The 20016-nt window shown below is 33.2% G+C and overlaps 2 protein-coding genes across 2 annotated transcripts in view; one reads left to right on the top strand and one right to left on the bottom strand.

Moving 5' to 3' along the window:
• Positions 1 to 20016, bottom strand: part of LOC119616053 (unconventional myosin-VIIa-like) — a gene marked incomplete at its 3' end in the record, with an annotated part of 359052 nt that overhangs the window by 98308 nt on the left and 240728 nt on the right. The gene's annotated exons all lie outside the window — the stretch shown is intronic.
• LOC119616055 lies at positions 17323 to 18437 on the top strand. The gene has a single exon (XM_037972202.1). It carries the CDS (start codon positions 17340 to 17342, stop codon positions 18399 to 18401), a length of 1062 nt encoding a protein of 353 aa, XP_037828130.1. The 5' UTR covers positions 17323 to 17339; the 3' UTR covers positions 18402 to 18437.

Below are 20016 nucleotides of genomic sequence, written 5' to 3'. Positions count from 1 at the left end.
AAGAAATTTAAATAGAAATTCTGTTACAGTAGAAATATCATACGAATTATCTTCTGATCATTCTCCCGTGATAATAAACTATTACGGTCAATATCCATCATCTAGTACAGAAGCTTATTTCTTCAAGACTGATTGGTTGAAATACAAAATATATATAAGCAGTCATATCCACATTGATCTTAACCTACAGTGTGAGGAAGATATAAATAATTGTGTTAGTGACTTCACGTCTCTAATATTTTCCTACTAAACCTAAAACATATATCTCTAACGCAGAAATTGATATACTTCTCCTCGAAAAGAGAAGATGTAGAAGATACTGGCAACTTAACAGATCTCCTGCTGATGGCACTTAGGCACGAAGTCCAAAGGATAAGGCCATAGTATTCACTGAGTATTTAAGCAATGTATTTCAACCGAATCCCCCCACAAATAACTTTGTATTAGGGGTGTTACCTGTTCAACCAGAAACAAACTCTGAACTAATCAACATTAGTTTAGAAGATGTTCATGAAACCATAAAACATAATCTTAACCTAAGGAAATCTCCTTGTTATCATTTAATTACACCTTCCTGTTGTGCTCACGGCAATGTTTAATGCGATCTTGTCTCTAGGAGCTTTTCCGAGCGTATGGAAAATCTCCCAAATAATTATGGTACATTGGCATCCTCTTATAGACCGATCAGCTAATTACCTTGTTTGTCAAAACTATTTGAGAAAGTTTTTCAACGAACAATAGAACAAGTAAACCGTTTGACTGGAGAGATACGAAAATCTTTTGAACAAAAAAAGTACTGTTCGGAAATATTTTTGGACGTTGCCCAGGCTTTTGACAAGGTTTAGTCTATGTTCAATCTTATAGATTAAACTTTTATATTTAAAATAGAAAACTATGCATGTGGAATAGAAAGGGATTTTTTAATTATACAAACAATAAAATGTAACAATAAATTAGAAGTTTTATGTATTTTCCCAAACCCATATCATAAATTTAAGGTCTAATGTTTTATGCCAGATGCTTGATAGTAAATGTTTATGTTGACGAACACACGATCAGAGCATTACTGGTGGTGCAACAAATGCACAAGCATTGTTGCATGTGGGTTGTTTATGACCATACATTAAATACATAATTTATGAGTTGAATGTTTTCTGATAAGAATATTCCCCCTGAGTAGTTTTATACCTGATAAGAATTTTATGTTAGTTTGTAAGAATTTTTGTAAATACATTTTTTAGTTCTCTATCAACCTTAAACAAGATCGGTCGTTTTTCCTTTCTTTTCCTTAGTCACATTAACATTTGGCGACCCCAAGTTTTTTTTGTGCACGCGCCGTAAGTTTAAAAAAAAATATAGTGTGTTTAAAAAAATAAAAATATATATAAATCCTTTAAAAAAGGATAATAAATAAATTGAGAAAAAAAATTAAAATATATATAAATCCTTTAAAAAGGATAATAAAATAAATAAAGTGGATAAAATATTAAAAAAAGAATATATGTATAAAAATATATGTAAAAATAAAAAGAAAGTGCAGTGAAAAAGTTAAAATATTATTTATTTATTTATTTTAACTTAAACCTAAGAATAAATTCTAAGTCTAAGAAAAATAGCATAGAGCACTAGCATCTGCGGCCATCAGCTCGAAAAGTTAAAATAATAATAATTATAAATATAAAAAAAAAATTAAAATATAAGCTGGTAAAAGGTAAGTAAAATTTTCCTAAGTTTTATTTCGTGCGATAAAAAAATATATATTTAAGTCGTTTAGTGTATTGTTTTATTAAATATATAAAATAATATCACGACCGACTGACAAAAATTTGTTGCAAATTCGAAATAAATATTATTAACAAGTATTAATAATAATTATTTTTGAAAAACGCTTTTTACTAAAAGTGACAACAAATTGAAACTGGGAATTTACTTAAATAAATTTCGGGAAGTGCGCTTATCTTTTTGATATTTTTTATTTCGTCTCTTTTTCAGCAATATTTATATTTTTTATAATATATATTATTTTGTTACATATATTTTGTATTCATATTTTTTACAGCAATTTATTTATTTTTTATACCTATAGACATTAATTAAAATGGACCCTGTAGCTATAATAAAAGAACAGGAAAGGTTAGGTAATGATATTGTTACATGTTATAACTCTTTGAGCAAGGTTGCTCAAAGTAATCTACCTAGCGACGAAGCAAAAACAAAAGTTATAACATTAAGACATACTTATGTTTAGGTAATATGTCGAAAAATTCGACAAAAATGATAGGGATCTCCGACCTCCTTCGTCAACAATGGAAAGAAATGCCTATTTTAGAGGTAAATTTGTGGACGAAGTGAGGACTTCAATAAATAATTTCAATACTCTTTATGGGAAATTGAAAAATAAATGTATTGAAGAAGAAAATCGCTTAAACTGCTGAAAAGGTGCAAAAAGGGTTGATCTAGAGTATAAAAAACAGAGTACGTTACCATTGCCACAAAGAGAACCCACGGCACATTTGTTACAGAATGATCTTATTGATCCAGTGTTGCAAAAAGAGCCTGTAAGTTCAGACAGAGGACTTAAATACAAAACCTCTGTCAGAGACAAAAATAGCGGACTGATACGACAATTTAAATATATTTTATATGATTTAGAAGCCAAACTAAATAAATTTAAAAATAAAGAAGTCACGATTGACATCCTTAAGGAAAAATTTAAAATGGCTGTAAATTTGTTCATCAATTATATGGGAGAATTTCCTGATGATGAACTAACAGATATATTTTATAACCTTAGAGACGAGTACCAGAATATCCCTGGCATAGAAAGCTATGCTAAAACATTACCATTCAAGCTACTCACAATTGACATACCAACTTTTAGTGGAAAAGCAGCTGAATATCGATCAGCCAGTGTCAAATACTCAAAAAATGTGTATGTTAAAAGCGAAATTGTCAGGAGAAGCGGCAAAAAAGATTTCAAAGATGTTAGATGAGAACTTTGAAGTAGCCTGGAGTATTTTAAATGAATACCACTCCGAGGGAGGTGGTATTTACCACATTTTAGTGGGAGGCAAACCAAAATGTGGTAAATTCTCCCCGACAAAGCTTGCAAACGCTGGGGGCAAGTTCAAGGACAAATCCTCCAGCAAACAACTCATTCAAAATAAAATGTTCCCTGAATTGTGCAGTTGGACATATGTTACATAGATGTTCTAAATTTAGGAATTTATCTATAAATGAAAAATGGGATAAGGTACGGGAACATAAAGTATGTTCCAGATGTCTTGGTGTTGGACATTCTTACAAAACGTGTCAAAGCAATTTTATTTGCAGAAGCTGTAACGGTGATCATCATACTATTCTTCACAGGACTTATGGACTAATGACTGCAAATTGTTCCAAACCAGAACCAAGCGTAGGCACAACAATTCAGACACCATGTGATGAATTGTTGCAGAAGTTTTGGGAAGTAGAGGAAATACCTAAAACAAATAAGCTCACAGTTGCTGAAAAGCAATGTGAAAATCATTTTGAAGAAAACTTCGAAAGACTTACAGATGGTAAGTTTGAAGTTAGTCTTCCATTTAAGAATGAGCCAAATAAATTAGGTAATTCTAGTATAGTAGCAAAGATAAGGTTTTTTGCTCTCGAAAGAAAATTAGAGAAAAACCAAGAGCTTAAATTAGAATATAGCGAATTTCTTAAAAAGTATTTGGACATGTTACATATGGAGATGATGACAAATAATTCGTTCATAAATAGTGGGTATTATCTACCACATCATTGTGTGCTTAAACCTGAGAGTACTACTACTAAGTTAAGAGTGGTATTTGATACGTCTTGTAAGAAAACAAATAATTTTCGCTGAATGATATTCTGCATGCAGGACCTAGACTTCAGGAAGATCTTTTTAATATTTTACTTAGGTTTAGAAAACATCGCTATGTATTCTCTGCTGACATTGAAAAAATATATAGGCAAATTTGGGTTTCAGAGGCAAATAGAAAATATCAGTTGATATATTGGCGATGGAATCCAAATCAAAATTTAAAAACCAACGCGTTTAAAACAGTTACATATGGTACAGCTTCAGCTCCATATTTAGCGGTAAAGAAAACCACTTTCCAATCGAATCGAATGCAATTAGAAATGACTTTTATATGGACGACTTGATGACAGGAGGAGACTGTCTAGAGTCAGTACGACAAATAAGGCAAAATATAGATAATATATTGCTCGATTTTGAAAAAATATATAGGCAAATTTGGGTTTCAGAGGCAAATAGAAAATATCAGTTGATATATTGGCGATGGAATCCAAATCAAAATTTAAAAACCAACGCGTTTAAAACAGTTACATATGGTACAGCTTCAGCTCCATATTTAGCGGTAAAGAAAACCACTTTCCAATCGAATCGAATGCAATTAGAAATGACTTTTATATGGACGACTTGATGACAGGAGGAGACTGTCTAGAGTCAGTACGACAAATAAGGCAAAATATAGATAATATATTGCTCGATTTTGGTATGCCGTTAAGGAAATGGTGTGCAAATATAGAGTCTTTGCTAAAAGGTCTTGATCCCAGTCACATAGAAAGTGATTTGAATATTGATTCAAATAATTTAAAATCGGTAAAAACATTGGGGGTTATATGGAATCCAAAAGCGGACAAATTAAGTTTGAAATGTAATTGGGAACTTCCAAATAAAATAACAAAACGTACAATTTTAAATGAAGTTGCTAAGTTATTTGACCCACTAGGTTTAATAGGACCAGTAACGGTGACAACAAAGATGCTGCTCCAAGATTTATGGAAATTAAAACTTGATTGGAATGATAACGTCCCAGAGCAAATGACTGAAAATTGGCTTAAAATTAAAGACAATTTCAAATTTCTCAATGAAGTAAACGTTCCAAGACTTATTATTTGTGTCAAACCAACACAAATAGAAGTTCATGGATTTTGTGATGCATCCATGAAGGCATATGGGGCAGCTGTCTATGTAAGGTCCATAGACAGCAATGGGATAGTTTACTGTCATTTAGCTATCTAAATCAAGAATAGCTCCTATTAAAATACTTTCACTACCAAGATTGGAATTATGTGCAGGTGTGTTATTGGTTGAGCTAATAAAAGTAGTAATCGATAGCTTTAAGATAGCATTCAATGACATTTTCTACTATAGTGGTTCATCAATAGTTTTGAGTTGGCTTAGAGTAGATCCTGCACATTTGCAGATATTTGTTTCAAATAGAGTAAGCTTTATACAGGAAAATGGAAACATGTCAGCTCAGAAGATAATCCTGTAGATCTTATTTCAAGAGGATTATTGGTCAAGGAAATAGTAGAAAATAAATTTTGGTTTAATAGTCCTAAATTCTTATTGAAAAAGGAGCCATATATATCAAGGATTTTTGAAAAGTGTGGGATACCAGAAATAAAAAAGTCTGCTAAGGTTATTACAGTTAAGAGAGTAAGGATATCTTTGGTAAAATAAATCATAGGAATAATTTTAATGTTTTGCAAAATATAGTAGCGTATGTACATAAATTTATTCTTGTGATTAGAAAAAGGGATAAAAAGCATTTCATTTATTTCAGGAAACTTGCTTTAAAAACAATTGTAAAGAATATTCAGGAGAAACATTTTTCGGAAGATATTAATGTTTAAAATCTGATAAAAAATTGGCAAAATCGTCGAATTTGATAACATTATACCCGTTTGTGGATAATGACGGGTTAATCAGAGTAGGTGGAAGACTAGAAAACAGTGGTTTATTGTATGAGGCAAAACATCCAATTCTTCTTCCTTATAAAAATGACATAGTAAACTTATTGATAGAAGATTTACATAAGAAACATTTGCATGTAGGTCCTCAAGGATTACTAGCTATAGTAAGACAACAATTTTGGCCACTAAGAGGTCGGCAATTAGTAAAAAATGTGATAAACAAGTGTTATAGATGTTTCAAATTAAATTCTTGCATCAGTTAATGGGTAACTTACCAGGAGGGACAATGACTTACGAGGAACTTTATACGTTAATGACACAAATAGAGTCTGTTCTCAATTCACGTCCGTTGACTCCAGTATCAGATGATCCGAATGATTTTCAGGTTTTAACCCCAGTGCATCTTTTGATAGGAGAACCATTCAATATTTTCAATGATTCAATAGAAAATAAATGTTATAGTGGATTGCGTGAGCATTGGAAAGCAGTGCAATCTAACTTTGAAAAGTTTTGGGAACGTTGGTCGTCTGAATATTTGTCCGAATTACAAAAAAGGTACAAATGGAATAAGCCTTTTCAAAATATTAAAACAGATTCCTTGGTTCTTCTAAAAGAGGACAATATCCCTCCCATGAGCTGGAGGCGGGGGAGGGTCATCCGAACTATAATGGGTTCGGATGGGTTATGTAGAATGGTGGAAGTAAGAACCAGCACGAAAAGATCTTCAGCCCAAGATATGACAATCGAAATCATACGAAAGCAGAACAAAGCTTTATTTAAAGATATAACGAAGCTAAGTAGAGCTATAAAAGTGCTGGAAGGAGAAATTCATGAAACTAAAGATGAAGCTACTCGAGTTGCAGCTATAGCCAACATTCTTTCGTCATTGGAAGTATTAGAAAGAATTCAAAATGATTTAATTGGGGCTATATTTAACGTTAAAGGATATTTTCTTAATGGCATACTACCAATAAAATAGTTCAGAAAACAAATTGAACTTATTAAAATAAATTTAAACAAACATTTACGGTTGCCAACGGAAGATCCTGTGGAGCTAGCAAAAGTAGCGAGAGTGTCTACAAGAACAACTGCTGATTTCGTACTCTTCAGCATTCAATTGCCGTTGATTAACCATGAAATCTTTCATGCTTATGAAGTGTAACCATTCACACAAACAAACAGCAGATATTTCCTCATCGATCAGAGAAAGGCTCTTTATTATATTCTGGACGACGGAAATTTTGAGCACTGTCAAAAGATGAGAGATAAAACATTATGTCATCAAGTTCACCCACTGTTCAGTACGAGATCTATAAGTAGCTGCGAAGTCCAGTTATTCCTAAGGGCTAAGCAAATTCCGGATAGCTGCGAAATAGAAATTTAAAATTTTCACAACTATTGGCGACAAACATACGCACCAAATACATGGATATTCACATTGTATGAACATACACCAGCGGAAGTTACATGTCAAGGTAAAACTCAACACATTAATCTGAACGGTTCCGGTATATTAACAATGGAAGCTGATTGTCACTTGGAAGCAGCAGATCTTCATTTATGGGCATATGATACATACACAACCAATGTTAATTATGTGTTTCCCTCTATGAATATATCTACATTTATGCCTAATATAAATCACTTGAAACTTAACAGTGATATTGAGATATATAAGATTCCAGACATTCCGAAAGAAAGAACAATTTTTGGTTTTCCAATATTTGCATAAGGTCATCATATAAATCACTACAAAATAAGCTTAATAATCACTATCATCATCCTGGTCATCATAATTGCCTTGTTTTGGATACTAAGAAGAACCTGTCACATTTCATCAAATTATCTGCCAGCTACCGTTGTGCTACCCCGTATAGTATAGGGTAGAGTTAAATTTAGGAGTCTTTGATTTTTTTATGAACTTAATTTTTCTAAGAATTGATTTAAAAAAAAGTATTTAAAAAAATATTTAAACAAAGAAATTTTTGAACTAAAAAAGAATAATTTAAAATTAATATATTGATAATGTTATATATAAGGTTTTTAAAAAAATTGTATAACTTAGTAATTCAATCTTAAATTTTTATTTAATTCTGTCTTGTTCTGAAAGACTAGGATCTTTCAGGGCAGGCAGAATGTTCAATCTTATAGATTAAACTTTTATATTTAAAATAGAAAACTATGCATGTGGAATAGAAAGGGATTTTTAATTATACAAACAATAAAATGTAACAATAAATTAGAAGTTTTATGTATTTTCCTAAATCAATATCATAAATTTAAGGTCTAATGTTTTATGCCAGATGCTTGATAGTAAATGTTTATGTTGACGAACACATGATCACAGCACTGGTGGTGCAACAAATGCACAAGCATTGTTGCATGTGGGTTGTTTATGACCATACATTAAATACATAATTTATGAGTTGAATGTTTTCTGATAAGAATATTCCCCCTGCATAGTTTTATAGCTGATAAGAATTTTATGTTAGTTTGTAAGAATTTTTGTAAATAATTTTTTTAGTTCTCTATCAACCTTAAACAAGATCGGTCGTTTTTCCTTTCTTTTCCTTAGTCACATTAACAGTCTAATACATAAGATTAAACGCATACTGACTTCTAATATACATAAAATATTGGAGTCTTACCTATCAGACCGAGTTTTTAGGATCAAATGCGGCGTTTATGTATCAAGTGATTAAATGATCAATGCCGGTGTTCCTCAGGGAAGTGTTCTAGGACCAACACTTTACCTATTGTACACCTCTGATTTGCCTATGTCCAACGAATTAACAATATCAACCTTTGCTGATAACACTGCCATTCTTAGCAGTCATGTGGACTCAAATGTAGCATCTATAAACCTAGCTACTTATCTCAGACGTGTGGAGACGTTAAACAATGTGAACATCCCACAGTCTGATCACGTCTGATCACATTGGTATTCATCTGGATAGACGTCTCACTTGGCGTCGACACATAGAAGCCAAGCGGCTTCACATGAAACTAAAAGCTTCTAAATTACACTGGCTAATAAACCAGCATTCAAAATTAAGCCTTACTGCAAAGTCATCCGGTATAAGACGGTGGGGAACGGCAAGCAATACTAGTGTAGATCTTATACAGAGGGCCCAATCAAAAATTCTTAGAACCATGACGGGAGCTCCATGGTATATAAGAAATGAGAACATCCATAGAGACTTAGATGTACCACTGGTCAAGGAAGAATTTAGTAAAATGTGTGAAGTATATTTGACAAAATTACACTCCCATCCCAACCCGCTTGCTAGGTCACTCACCGCAACTCAACATCGATCAAGGCTACGCCGAGCTGACTTCCCCCTAATTTGATTTAAGGACAATTTGCAAATGTGATTCTCAAATAAGATATAAACAATTATTTTAGTTATAAGATTTAATTACTTATTGTGAGTCCTGTAAAAATTAAATAAAACTTAAAAAAAAAAATAAAATTACACTCATCCATTACTATCATTGGTAAATATGAATTTATATGTACATATGTAAATACAAATGAGAGAGTTGCTGCATTGAGTAGAGTTGAGTAGAATTGTCTATTTTCAGTTTCTCTTATACATACATCCCAGCGGTAAATGAAACAAAGTACTTAGATAATATTCGATGACGTTCTAAGCGAGCAATCTAAGTACTTAGAGTACAATGTATGCGTAATCCAACATATCATGCACTTTAATTATGCTGCCTTTTTATACCCTTCACCTTCGTGAGAAGGGTATATATAAGTTTGTCATTCCGTTTTTAATTTCTATTGATTAAGCTATGTCCGTCTGTCTGTCAGTCTGTCCGTCTGTGTGTTTGTTGAAATCAGTATTTAGAGGACCCCAGATATCGGCGAGATCCGAAGCTATTAAAATCAGCAAAATCGGTCCATAAATACCGGAGATATGAGCAAAAATCCGAGACAACCTCTGAAAATTTCATTAAAAGACAATTTTTTTCATGCTTTGATATAAGCAACAACAACAACACTGCTTATTCATTGAGTATTTCGTTTCATATGTTTGGATGGCAGTGTGTTTCATTGCCTTTTGTATATTGTTTTTGTTTCTTGGTGCATTCAGTTTCGTATGTTTGGATGTCTGTTAGTTTCATTGCGTTGAGTATTTTGTTTTTGCTTCGTTTCGTTTTGCTATTGCCATAATAATGATATAAACGGGAAAATGAAATAAATTAAAATTTTATAGAATTGATATTTTTAAATACACTGTGGTGAAGGGCTGGGGCTGTGTCGAATCTACTTGTTCGTGTTGTTTTTTTTTTATTCCTAAAAAAAAACAACTAAAGTACCGTATTATTTTTCTTTTGTATACTACATGAAAAGAAGAATATTTTTGTTTCAGTTTAAAGTTCATCTTTTGTAAGTGAAGTTGTGTTTTGTTAAAAAAGTTATTTTAAACGGATTTAAAAATTGGGGTAAATTTACTTCATATATTCTAGTTTTAATACTGACAATTTCCTTTTGATTGTTTACAGGATCTGTAAAGGAAGATGACCGAAAGTCTCAATAGAAAATTAAGATTAATTTCTTAAGATTTATCGTCGTTAAAATTGTTTAATTATATTTTTATTGAATTAACTATAATACATGTTTATTATTTGATGATCGTTTTTAAATAAACTTGCATAATTTTAAAATAAATATAAAAATATATATATTTTTTCTATGACAAATGCAAATAGGATTGTAATCTACATTAATGATATTGTGACTTACATTCTAAGCGAGAGCACATCGATGAGGCAGCCTAGGATACTTTTATGTTAAATCTAAGTGGAAGAATAAGTGAAAGCATCACCACTGACTGCCACGAAATATCACTTAGATAAGCGAGTACATAATGTGTATTTTTACCGCTGGGATTTTAATGATTTTAAGTGAGTGTAATTGTCAAAAAATTTAAATGAGAATGAAATTAACTGTTCAGTAAATAAGTACCCAGCAAAAACTCGGTAATGGGTTCTACATCCATAACCACTTACTTTTCAATGACTACTACCTACCGTCTGCATTACTTTGAAGTACTCTAGTAATGAATTTCTTATAATCTGATATAGAAGTACTTTATTTTCGGCTTTGTCATTTTGTTTGCACATTTTATTTAATTGCGTTTTAAGAATTGTGTTTTACAAAAAATAAAACAAAGTTAGTTTTGTATGTGAAAACCATTATTTTACGCGCAATAAAATAGCTAAGCAGTGGTGCAGTAGAACATTTTGCTAATAAACCGAAGTCCCTGGTTCGTATTCTAGCTGGCTCTTTTTATTATTAAAAAACAAAACAACTTACTCAACAACTGTTTTGTAAGAGAAATTGCAAGTACCTTTTTAACTCCCTATTTGTAAGCGTGCGTAGAAGTAATGATGACAATGACATCACCGTGTTAAAATAATGACTTAAAATGCTAATGAAGAAGTAGTGAAAAGAGGTTTTATTAGCTTTTTAACTCATTACTTTTCAATGTAAGTTTTTCCTGGGTAGTTATTTTAAAACAAGTTTGAGTTATTTATTTCTTTTAAAATTATAATACATATTAAAATTTATGCTTTTCTTATTTTTTGCTAATTCTTCTTTAAGCAGACGATTAAAGTAGACATGCGTTTCTTTTTCTTAATAAATCTGAATATACAATATTAAAGTTAACGTGTGCCATTAATTTTTAAAAGAGTCGAGCATAGTTAGGAAGAATTGTTTTAAATACTTAAGCAACTTTTTTATGTTGAATTTCATTACTACACAGGTATTTTTAAGTGGGTGGTCCTTATATGGGGGCTAGGGTCAAATGTAATCCGAAAAATGTGAAAATTTGTTTTTATACTTATGAATCTTGTCGAGAGACTCATACAAAATTTCTGAGCCCTACGTGACTTCTCAAAGAATATAATTGAATCTATACATTTATAATGTTAATTTTAATTAAATTAAAACTTGCAACAGCCGAAAGAAAGGTGAATAGTCACACTCATTTGAAAAAAACTGTATGATCAAAATGTCCAACTGATAAAGTTCTTGGCCGATGTGTCTGGCCTACTATCCAAAAGTACTGTAGTAAATTTCATCCAAATCAATTTTTTAAGTTGTGTCACTTGACACGACATCGTAATTCTGTTAAATTGGCATTAGTGTACATAAAGCGGTACCACGGTCATCAAGAACCTATATATTTCTTGTCAAAAACTAAAGTTCTAAATATCTATAAAATTTACTTAAATACGATAAAAGAAAAATTAGTGATGAGTTATCACTAATAACAAATAAATATCACAAGGAATTATTTTTTGTTGCATATTTTCCACATTTTTCGTGCCTATTTTCACATTTTATAGTGCAAGAAAATCCTTGCCTTGTATATAACATTTAAATTGTTTATAACAATAAAAGTTGGATATATCTGCAAGAGAACAATTTTGAAATTCAAACAGGGCTGTTAGACGTTCCGCTAGGAATGGTTACAAGTTCGTCGTTATAATTTCGATCTTTTCAAATTACTAATTTTAACATCTTTCAAATACCTATTAATTTTGTTAGCTCTCAAAAATAAAAAATACATTTAAAGTTTTTATTTTAAATTACTAGTTTACAACGATTTTGTTCATGACATAAAACTTATATGGTCCAGAAAAAATATTTAAAAAATGTAGGACGTAAAATTTTTGAATTATTCAAAATAAAAGAAAATGCTAAAAAAGGGTTAGTTAGTTAGTTTGAAAGGAGGAAGTGTCGAGGATCGATCTGGTAACGACTTGATGGACCTCGACTGAGCCGCATCGGCCACAAATTCTGCGGCGGTGTAAGCACGACCCAAGCCGGGCTTACGCGGTTAAATAGAAGAAGAAGTCAGTCTTCGACTAGAATCCATCCCGAGCGCCAGCGGCCATTATAAACTTTTAAAACCATTAAAACAAAAAAAAAAAAAAAAAACATTTAAATAAATAAACAACAAAATTTAAATAAAACAAAATCACAAACGTTTATTTAAAAGAACAACTAAACAAACATTTACACAAACAAAGAAAAAAAAAACAAAATTAAAACAGTGAAGTGGTTCCCACACACACAAATATTTATTTAAAAACAAAAATACAAAAAAAATTTATACAATTAACACTGAACAAATAAACTAAAACAGTGAAAATCTCACAAAACAATCAAACTGTACAAAACAAAACATTGAAATATTATAAACAACAAATAAATCCAAATTACAATACAATCTACATTTACACTACATCTTTTTATTTAACTTATTAACTGGTCTCCACAGCTATTGAAGAGAAGTAAGTATATTTCAGGTTCTTTGAAATTAGTACAAGTCGAAATAAATCTATTTCATTTGTTACATCTCTTGTAACAAATCTACAATTTTGTTTGAGTTATCCAAACAAAACAACAAATTCCCAATTGTTCCAATTGGAAAATTGTGTATGGTCCTTTTGAAACCGTCAAAGAATCGGCAAAATAAAAATTTTTAATTTCATTAAAATAAAAAATAAATTTTCAATTTATTCCCTTTATTTTGCAAATCGTTTATTACAACAAAGATTTATTTCGATTTCACATTATTTTGTTCTTAAAATATTGTGTGTAGATTAGTACATTTGGTGGTGGTTTTTTCTTTTATTTACTAGCTTTATTCTCATTAAAATTCTCTTAATATAATTTACATACGATAGTACTCAACTATATCAAGAAGAATAAAGCATAAAAGAAAATAAGAAAAAATTATTTATCAGTAGTGTAATTGTTGTTACAGTTAATTGTGTACCCTACACTTTACAGGCTGATAATATTAGTACAACGCTGAGTTTGTTTTTTTTAATAATTTATATAAAATTAATTTTATATATTTCGGTGTTAATTTTAAAGTTCTTTATTAAAATACACCCTACTATTTTTCGAATAGGCTTTTTTAATTCAAGGTTCGTTTTGATACATATTGAAATTGTAGATTTTATTGGAATTCTTCAATTAATATTTGATTATATAGTGTCAGCTGTCAGTCACTTTAGAAATATTTTACTACAGGTACCCTACATACAGTGTTTAATACTTTCCGTACATAGTTCGTTTTGTACTTTTCTACTATCATATAGTAATTTTCATTACATATTATTTTTGGGTTCACTAAAAAGTCACATTCCTTTGTTTATTGTAAAAGAAAATAAGTACAATGGGTTCCCAAATATGTACTAGATTCATTCACGAATCAGAAAATTTAATGGGTGTTTGCAATAAATTTTCAAGTCTAGGTTGTGATGATTTGACTGAATCTCTTTTAGAGGCAAAACTGCAAACACTAGAAGAGGATTGGCAGTCGCTACGCCGTGCTTATGAAGGCGTATATATGGCTGATGACGGAATCGTCAGCCCAGATTATAAAGCGAATGCTAAATCCACTTATGAAGAATGTAGGGATAGGTATCAAGAGACCAAAGCTGAGATGATAGATTTTATAAAAATGTCCAAAGCTTCCGCTGAAAACAATCAAAGAGACAGTGGTCCTTCTCATTCCTCAGCATTTGATCCATCTAGTTACCATCCACTAAACATGACTTATGAAGCGCCAGATATGGGTGTCAACGTTCCACCATGCGATGCACCTCACTTTCATGGTTCCTATGAAGAGTGGCCTTCATTTAGAGACATGTTCAGTGCTGTTTACATCAGTAAAATAAGAATGCCAGACGTACAAAAGTTATTGTACTTAAGAAGAAAGGCAAAAGGTGAAGCAAGTTCCATTGTCAATAAATATCCATTGACCAATGAAAGTTTTTCGTTAGCATGGGGTGCTTTACGAGCACGCTACGAAAACAAAAGGGTTCTTGTAGATATACAATTGAAGGCTCTATTCAATATTCCACCTGCCAAAACTGAATCCGCTGAAGCGATTAATAAAATACAAACAACAATAACTGATTGTCTGGCAATGTTGTCTTCTCATGGCGTACAGGTAGAAAACTGGGATCCAATTCTCGTTTACCTTTGTTCGACAAAACTACCTAGTGAGACCCTCGCTCTTTGGGAGCAATCTCTAACGACGAACTCGATATTGCCATCATGGTCTCAAATGGAGCAATTTCTAATAAAAAGACACAGAGTAGTAGAAAGAGTAGTAGGAATACTTAATGAAGGAAATTAAATGAATTATAATTCTAATAATTCCAATAGGCAGAAAAATAACAAAGCCCTTCGGGTGCCTCATTGTAAGTTATGCGACAAAAATCATTACTTAAGATTTTGTCAAAAATTTTCAAACTTCTCTAAGCAGCAACGAAACGATTTTGTCACACAGAATCAAATCTGCATTAACTGTTTATCACCAGTTCATAAAGTTTCTGAATGTACAAGTGTAAACAGATGTGATCAATGTGGTAATAAACATCACAGCATGTTACATTTGAATAAAAATGATAATCTAAATTCTCAAAAAAAGATTACTAAGAAAAATTCGGCGGTTAACGCTTTCCTTGCGGATCCGATAGATATTGAGAATGAAGACACAGAAGAAAGTACTGATCTCTCAGGAAATCCATGCTGTTACAAATCAACTACAGATGCAACTAACACTCAGGCCCATTTAACCGTTAATTAGGATAATATCTTACTTCCAACAGCGCTTGTTCAAATTTTGCACTGTGGTGAGCCATTTACAGTCAGAGCACTGATAGATTCTGGTTCAAAAAGATCATTTCTGACTAGTAGAATTTCAAAATGGCTAAACCTGATTTGGGAAAATGCAAATTTCGAAATCTGCGGATTGGGTGGTACAGTAGTAGCTAATGCTAATAAAGTAAGTTCTATTACTTTATACAATCAAAGGCATGAATTCAAGTTAACAACAAAAGTCATAATTGTTTCCAATTTGACAAATTTCATGCCTAGCTGTTCAATAGAAATTTCTGATCTCTCCGACATCAGAGACTTATGCTTAGCTGATCCCAATTTCTTAATATCTGCTCAAATAGATATGCTGCTAGGAAGTGACATAATTCCTCACATCATACTTGATAGTCTAAAGAAAAACGTTTTAGGTAATTTGATTGCTCAAAATTCTATTTATGGCTGGTACATTTACGGTCCAATGAAATTGCACACAATTTCACTTACGGCTATAGACAACTTACAAAGCGAAAATGAAAGTGTTAGCTCAATATTAAGAAAGTTCTGGGAAATAGAGGAAATTCCGCAAATAGCTAATCAATCAGAAGCAGATCTCTTTTGCGAAAATCTATATAAAGAGACAACTTCTCGACAGTCCGATAGTAGATATGTAGTTAAACTTCCGTTTAAAAGTGAATTCCCAGAATCTGAGTTTTTGCAAGCGTCTCGATATTTGGCAAAGAAGCAATATTTACATATTGAACAAAGGCTTGAAAAACATGACACGCTTATGCAAGTTTATAATGACATCTTGAATGAATATATTTCTCTCGGTCACATGAGGAAATCAAATTCTCAAGAAATTTGTCATAATGGAAAGTTTATATTTATATTTCAAGTCCAATTGAAGATTTTGAGTTGACAACGGTAACTTTCGGTATAGCATGTGCACCTTATTTGGCAATTAGGACCCTTCTACAATTAGCATCAGATTCTGAAAAAGATAGTCCTTTATCTGCAAGAATTTTGAGAAAAGAGACATATGTTGACGACATATTGTCCGGAGGCCATTCATTGTCATTGGCAATGGAAGCTCAAAAACAGCTGATTTATACTTTAAAATCAGCAGGGTTCCCATTAAAAAAGATAACGGCAAATCATCCAGATTTGTTGTCTCGGATATCATCTGATGATTTATTGAACACAGAATTTTTGAAGCTCTATGATTCAAGTTCAACAAAAACTTTGGGAATTCGTTGGAATGCTATAAGTGATTCCTTCACTTATAAAGTAGAACAATTAAATTCGACATCATCGGCAACTTTTCGATCCCGCAGGATGGCTTACGCCTATTATTATTCAAGCCAAGATTCTTTTACAAGAATTATGGCAAGACGGGGTCGGTTGGGATGACGAGGTCAAACCACAATTTCTTGATAAATGGAAAATATTTGTTGATAGTTTCCCTACTATCGAATACATTGAAATTCCAAGATGGATCCACTACCATCCTCAATATAATATCCAAATACATGGATTTTGTGACGCTTCTGAGCAGGCTTATTGCGCTACACTATATGTGGTATCCGAGAACTCTGGTATTCGGTATTCACATCTGCTTTCTGCTAAAAGTAATGTTGCGCCCTTGCAACGGATAAGTTTACCACGACTTGAGTTATGTGGAGCTCTTCTGCTTTCCAGACTCGTAAAGCAAGTACTTACGAACCTTCTATTCTGTAGCCCAAAGCTTTACTTATGGTCAGACTCAACCATTGTTTTAGCTTGGCTACAAAAACCTCCATCAGTCTGGAAAACGTATGTAGCTAACAGAACAACTCAGATTATAGAGAATGTTGGTAATGCCAGTTGGAATCACGTTCCAACGGATCACAACCCAGCTGATCTTGGCACTCGCGGTTGTAAACCACAAGATCTTGTTAACAACCCATTGTGGTGGTATGGACCAATGTGGCTCTTGGATTCCCAAGCAAATTGGCCCAAATATAGTTCTCTACCTGAAGTTCTTCCGGAAAAAAGGAAGATTTCAGTTTGTTTTTTAACACCGGCTGACAACAGTCTAATCGATACATTCTCCTCTTATCCTCGAGCTCTTGCTGTTACAGCTTACGTGCTCAGGTTTATTAATGCTATCAGGAAGAAAGGTTTAAAGGTTCAGCATTCTAGTTTGACTCTTAGCCTTACGGAGCTTAAAGAATCAAAAGTTATGCTGATCAAACTAACTCAACGAGTTTATTATCCCCAGGAGTATAGTCAGCTCTCTGACGCGAAACTAATTTCAAAGAAAAGTTCTATTCTCACTTTGAACCCATTTCTGGATTCGAATGGAACTATGAGAGTTAACGGTAGATTAGCCAATTCATGCCTAACCTATGATGAAAGGTACCCTTTCATTATTCCAAACTCGTCTAACTTCTGCAGAATGTTTCTTGACTTTACTCATAAAACTCTGTTGCATGCTGACATTTCCCTAATGATGAATGCAATTCAAAGTCAATTCTATATACCAGGACTTAAAAGAACTGTTAAAAAATGTGTTCACCATTGTTTAGTGTGCGTCCGTTATAAGCAAAAGCTGAAGTCTCAGATTATGGCAGCTCTGCCCCCGGAAAGATGCTCCTTTTCTTTACCATTCACTTATGCGGGTGTTGATTTTGCGGGGCCTTTTCAGATAAAATCAGGTAACTTGCGAAACTCTCCTTATATGAAAGGATACGCTTGTATATTTGTTTGCTTTTCAACAAAAGCTATACATTTGGAAGCGTGCTCTAGCTTATCCTCCGACGCGTTTTTAGCAGCTTTCGCACGGTTTACGGGTAGAAGAGGGTTGCCTAAACGCCTTATGTCCGAAAATGGCACAAATTTTCTCGGCGCCAGTAGATCGTTGCGAAAGGAATCTCTCTTATTTTTACGAAAATCGGCAGAAGATATAAGTAAAAAATATGCAGTCCATGGTTTTAAGTGGAAGTTCATTCCACCTAGTGCTCCACATATGGGAGGTCTTGTGTAAAAAGTGTAAAAAGTTTTAAGATTCACTTTCAGAAAATAGCCGGCAACCAAAAGTTTAACTTTGAAGAGTTTTCCACTCTATTAACCCGAATTGAAAGTGTCCTAAACTCCAGACCTCTTTCCCCAATGTCCGAGGATCCTGAAGATTTACAAGCCCAACTCCTGGTCACTTTTTAAGAGGAGCTCCATTGATGTTCGCCCCTGAACTGCCTTCAGAGAATTTATCGATAATAAACCGATGGGAGCGGCTCAAGCCCTTTCATCATCGTCTTAGTCAACGCTGGAAGACTGAATATCTTCATGAACTTCACAAGCGTTACAAGCGGGATTTGCAGAATGATGACTTTGTAGTCATAAAGGATGAGCTCCTACCTCCAAATGAGTGGAAAATGGGACGAGTTGAATTAGTCCATACTGGAAAAGATAAACGCGTTCGCGTAGCTGACGTCCGAACAGCGTCTGGAACCGTTACCAGACCAATAGTCAAACTTTGCATGCTTCCGATTTGTGATAAGTCAGTAGATTGACTAGGATTGTATGTTCTGTATGTCCTATATGTTCTGTTCCAATTGTTCAAATTTATGTTAGCGAACCCATTACTGCTGCTTTGTTTTGTTCTTCTTTTCCCTTTGCAGATGGATCAGTTCCCAGAGTCAGAAATGTGCCTGGTCTGCTTCCGCTACCACCCTCTTCGCTTCTGCAAGCAGTTTAAACAGATGACCGTAAAGCAGAGAAAATACGTAGTTCGGGTACATCGATACTGCAGTAACTGCTTTGCCCGGACGCATCTAATTGGAGGATGTACGTCAATGGAAGCCTGCCAGGAGTGTGGAGATCTCCATCATACTATGTTACATCCGGAACAAAATCAACGTCGACAGCAATCACGTCGTCAACAACAACCACAACTTCGGCAACAGCAACCAACACAACGTCGCCAACAACAACAAACAAGGCGTCGCAGACAACTACAACGTCGTCGTCGACAACAACAATCACCTCAACGACGTCAACAACCCCAACGTCGTCGTCAAACAACCACACAACGTAGCCTTCAACAACCGTTACGTCGTCGTCAACGTAACATACGTAGAAGAACTGGTGCTGCTCCAGATGCCCAAGAGCTGGTGCAAAGAATCGTCTCAGCCGTAGGTCAGCTGTCTGGGGCCTTGAATCTTGCACCAGTGCAAGAGGGGCGAGATGTCGAGGATCGATCTGGTATCGACTTGATCGACCTCGACTGAGCCGCATCGGCCACAAATTCTGCGGCGGTGTAAGCACGACCCAAGCCGGGCTTACGCGGTTAAATAGAAGAAGAAGTCAGTCTTCGACTAGAATCCCGAGCGCCAGCGGCCATTATAAACTTTTAAAACAATTAAAACAAAAAAACAAAACCAAACATTTAAATAAATAAACAACAAAATTTAAATAAAACAAAATCACAAACGTTTATTTAAAAGAACAACTAAACAAACATTTACACAAACAAAGAAAAAAAAAAACAAAATTAAAACAGTGAAGTGGTTCCCACACACAAATATTTATTTAAAATCAAAAATACAAAAAAAATTTATACAATTAACACTGAACAAATAAACTAAAACAGTGAAAATCTC

This window comes from Lucilia sericata, unplaced genomic scaffold (assembly GCF_015586225.1).
Source record: "Lucilia sericata isolate MDLA Ls3-8-SP2 unplaced genomic scaffold, ASM1558622v1 Contig000054F_arrow, whole genome shotgun sequence".
NCBI lineage: Eukaryota > Metazoa > Arthropoda > Insecta > Diptera > Calliphoridae > Lucilia > Lucilia sericata.
Note: the sequence above shows the minus strand (reverse complement) of the source record. Positions and strands in the feature narration are given on the sequence as shown.